Source organism: Pristis pectinata, chromosome 4, assembly GCF_009764475.1.
Source record: "Pristis pectinata isolate sPriPec2 chromosome 4, sPriPec2.1.pri, whole genome shotgun sequence".
Classification (NCBI taxonomy): domain Eukaryota; kingdom Metazoa; phylum Chordata; class Chondrichthyes; order Rhinopristiformes; family Pristidae; genus Pristis; species Pristis pectinata.
In genome coordinates this window covers 5920760-5924691 of record NC_067408.1, presented here as the reverse complement: position 1 = coordinate 5924691, position 3932 = coordinate 5920760, and the positions used below count along the sequence as shown (strand labels likewise).

The following is a 3932-nucleotide window of genomic DNA, read 5'->3' as shown; positions in this document are numbered from 1 at the left end:
TGAGCTGTGGTTTTGAGAAGTGACAATTTTATATAGAAGGAATTCTTGAAAATATTTAACGTTCCTACTGAATAAACGAAGGAAAACAAAAGTGTATTTTCACATGTCAAACCGAAATCTTTATTTCCATCATTAAGCCCATTTTAAGTAGATATTGACGTATTTCTGGGCATGGTATTGCTTCTTACAATAACTGTCAGTTCAATGTGCGTGCCGAAGTCAGATGGCATAACAATAGAGAGATGGATAAGAGGAATACATTGGAATGTACTGCAACAAAGCAAAAAATAACACCGGAGAAAGTGCATGCTATTTTCCAGGCAATAATGCAGGGAATATTGAGAGAACAAAGCCATACAAATGAACGTTCCTTTTAGTTCTTAAGAGCAGATTAAAGGAATTTTGCCCACCAGACAAACCAACAAAAACACGGATACTCAAAAGTGTCCGTAGGACTTACCGATAGATTGCTCCCTGAACAAAAATTCGCCAACTAAGTAAATTATTCGCCATTCCAATTTTTAAACAGAAATTCTAGATTATCTCCTTGCGCTGTTCTCCAGAGCACCCACGTCGTTGAAAGGCAAAGTAGGATGACAGGGTTTTAGAAATAGAAAATCACTCTTCGATGATTCGGGCGATAAGCACACAGTATAACGATAACTTTCGGTCTGACCAGAATCAATGTAATTCGTATCGTCCTTTGCTGCATGCCTCTGATTATAAATGATACTCGAATTTCTACGATCCGAACAGCAAAAGCAAGAACTGTACCTTTCGTCAATATGTCTGTCTTGTTTAACTTTCACCACCACCAAAACAAATATTGTTACCAGAAACAGAAAAGAAGTTGATCCTAAAGCGATGATTAAATACAGATTGAGATTCAAAGGTTGTTTCCTGTCATTGGGTTCGACAGAGCTTTCGAAAGATGGTGTCGTACTGTTAGGCAGGATTAAGAAAAAGACTGTGGCTATAGTGGAGAGGCTGGGCTGTCCATTGTCCTTCACACAGAGAACTATTCTGTCTGTGACCAAGTCTTGGTCTCTGAATCTTCGAGTTGCTCTGATTTCACCAGTGAGAACACCGACCGTAAACAGACTGTGGTCAGTGCGTTCCGATAACAAGTAGGAAAGCCTTGAGTTTTGACCGGAATCTGCATCAGTCGCGATTATCTTGGTGACCAAGTAGCCCGGTTGTATTGATTGAGGCAAAATCTCTACCGATGCTGAACCGTTCACCATCAAAGGTGAAATAATTATAGGGGTATTGTCATTTTGGTCCAAAATAATAACACTTACGGTAGCAGTGCTGCTCAACGTGGGACGTCCAGAATCCTGAGCTTGAACTTTGAAATGGAAATGCTTCAGTACTTCATAGTCAAAAGAAGTCAGTGCGTAAATGTTGCCATTTTTTGAGTTAATTGTGACGTATCTAGACTCAGAGTCCGCATCAACCATGTTACCCAGAACAGTATACACAATGTCACCATTTTGGCCAATATCGGAATCTGTTGCGGAAACAGCAAATATGGAAGATCCCGGGGTGTTATTTTCCATCAGATATACATTATATGAGGTTTGTGTGAATCGAGGTGCGTTGTCATTTATATCGGAAACAGAAATCAAGACAGATGCTTGTGTTGAAAGAGGAGGCGATCCACCATCCCAGGCTGAAATAGAGATGTTATACATTGTGGTCCTTTCACGATCCAAAATGTCATTAATCACCAATTTATAGTCATTGCTTGAAGATTTTTGAAGAGTAAACGGAAATTCTCTGGCGATTTGACAATTGACTTGGCCATTTTCCCCAGAATCTAAATCCATTATGCTGATTGTAGCAACTGCGGTTCCAGGCTGTGCGTTTTCGGGAACTGTTCTGGAAGACGAAATTACATGAATCACAGGAGCATTGTCATTTACATCAGTTACAGTGATAATAACCTTTGAATGACCTGTCAAAGCAGGGGAACCATTGTCTATTGCTTCGACATCAAGTTCATAAAAAACGGATTTCTCAAAATTTAGCGGTCCTTCAACAATGATCTGTCCTGTTTTCGGATCCAGTCTGAACAACTCCCGAAGCGTTTGAGGAACGTGATCTGTGAAACTGTAAGTAAGTTCAGCGTTGCTGCCTTCATCCACATCGACAGCGTTGATTTTCGTCACCAGTGTTCCTCTCATGGCATTTTCTGGTAAGGTTGCGCTGTAGCTTTCGTGATCAAATACAGGGGCATTATCATTCGCGTCCAGCACAGTAATGATAATACGAGCCGTGCCAGATCTGCGTGGAGTCCCACCATCAACGGCGGTTACCATGATCTGAAAGGTTTCCTGCTGCTCACGGTCCAAGGGCTTCTCTAATACCAGCTCGGCAGTCTTACTCCCTCCCCGTCTTGTCTGCACTTTAATGCCGAAGTGCTCATTCGGAGTGATCTGGTAAGTGTTAATTGTATTCGTACCAATATCTGGATCGTGTGCGCTCTCAAAAGGAAACCGTGCTCCCAGCGCAATTTGCTCACCGATATGCAAATAATATTCACTTTTCTGAAAGCTGGGAGAATTATCGTTTATATCCAAGATTTCAACCGTGATACCATGCATTTCCTCGGGATTATACAGCGCAATTTGTAATGAAAGCGAACAGATAAGGCTTTGCATGCACAGCTGTTCTCTGTCGATTCTTTCATTCACAAATAAATTACCATCATCCACATTTACCTCGAGATATTGCTTGCTTTGATCTGAGACAACCCGAAATCGACGAGTCGATAGCTCCCAGACGTTCAGCCTTAAATCCTCAGCGATATTCCCAACAAAGGCTCCAAGCTCCATTTCCTCAGGAATCGAGTAGTGAAGCTGTGCCGAGACTATGGCCGACATGCAGACAAGGAGAGCGAAAGATGTCCCACAGTTCAACAGATTCTCCATTGTTCTGAGATAAAAATATTGCAAACTAACAAAATATTCTGCTCTTCTATGCCTTACATGCGTTGATGTTGAAAGGGGGAACGCCGAGATGACTTTGGAGGTTTCCTGGATATGTCGATGCAGCGTAAATGCAAGCTTTCTCTGTCTCTTCGTTTCTGCTTTGTTTCAGTGACGGAGAGGGTCGATCTCTTGCGGCCTCTCCGCTCCTCATTGGTAGACAGCGACACGAAGAGTTCCCACCAATAATTGCAGCACAAATTCTTAAAGCGTGACTGCCTCCAGATTATTTAAAATGCACTGACCGTCATATTTATGAGTGCACAATGAAAAATATCCATACGGTTTAAAAGAAGCATTTTAATGCACATCAGCGTTAGTAAATATGTTTAATGTGGGGAACATCCTAATGTATTTGCTATAATATTATTTGGTCGAATACATATTCATTTCAGTTGAATATAGCCTTTTATATTTTGAAAGTTTGTGTTTGCGCATTTTAATATCACCTTTTGAAATCCACGATGCATTTCAGACGATATGAATATAATTTAAAATCGCATATCTATACGTCGTTTTTGATTTATGTCGAATGCTGCCGTTTGATTTGCTGTTGTAATTTATTTTTGATAATACAGTAAATTTCCATGCAATTTTATTGCACAACTTAAACTAACCGAATATACATTTTGCATTCGGAAAGGTTGAAGTTTACGAATTACAAAAGACATAAGGAATCTTTCTCCGATTTTGAAAATGTCATGATCCAGTTAGCTGTGCTAATTCCATTGGCCTTCCTAAATGTTATTTCTCAGGTTGGCAACACGTATCAACATGGGGACTGCTGTTGAATGTTTTGTAATATAAAAAGAATGACATGAATGAAGGCACAGAAGGCATGGCTGGCAAATGTACTAATGAACTAATTATCGGTGGGAAAAATATGCAGTGAAAGAGATTGGGAAGCTCACGAAAAGGTTAACTGCGTTGGGAAAATTCTGG

At 40.4% G+C, this 3932-nt stretch overlaps 1 protein-coding gene across 1 annotated transcript; it reads right to left on the bottom strand.

Moving 5' to 3' along the window:
• Positions 1-201: 201 nt before the first annotated feature.
• On the bottom strand, positions 202-3020 carry LOC127569083 (protocadherin-10-like). The gene has a single exon (XM_052013418.1). It carries the CDS (start codon positions 2931-2933, stop codon positions 540-542), a length of 2394 nt encoding a protein of 797 aa, XP_051869378.1. The 5' UTR covers positions 2934-3020; the 3' UTR covers positions 202-539.
• Positions 3021-3932: the final 912 nt, after the last annotated feature.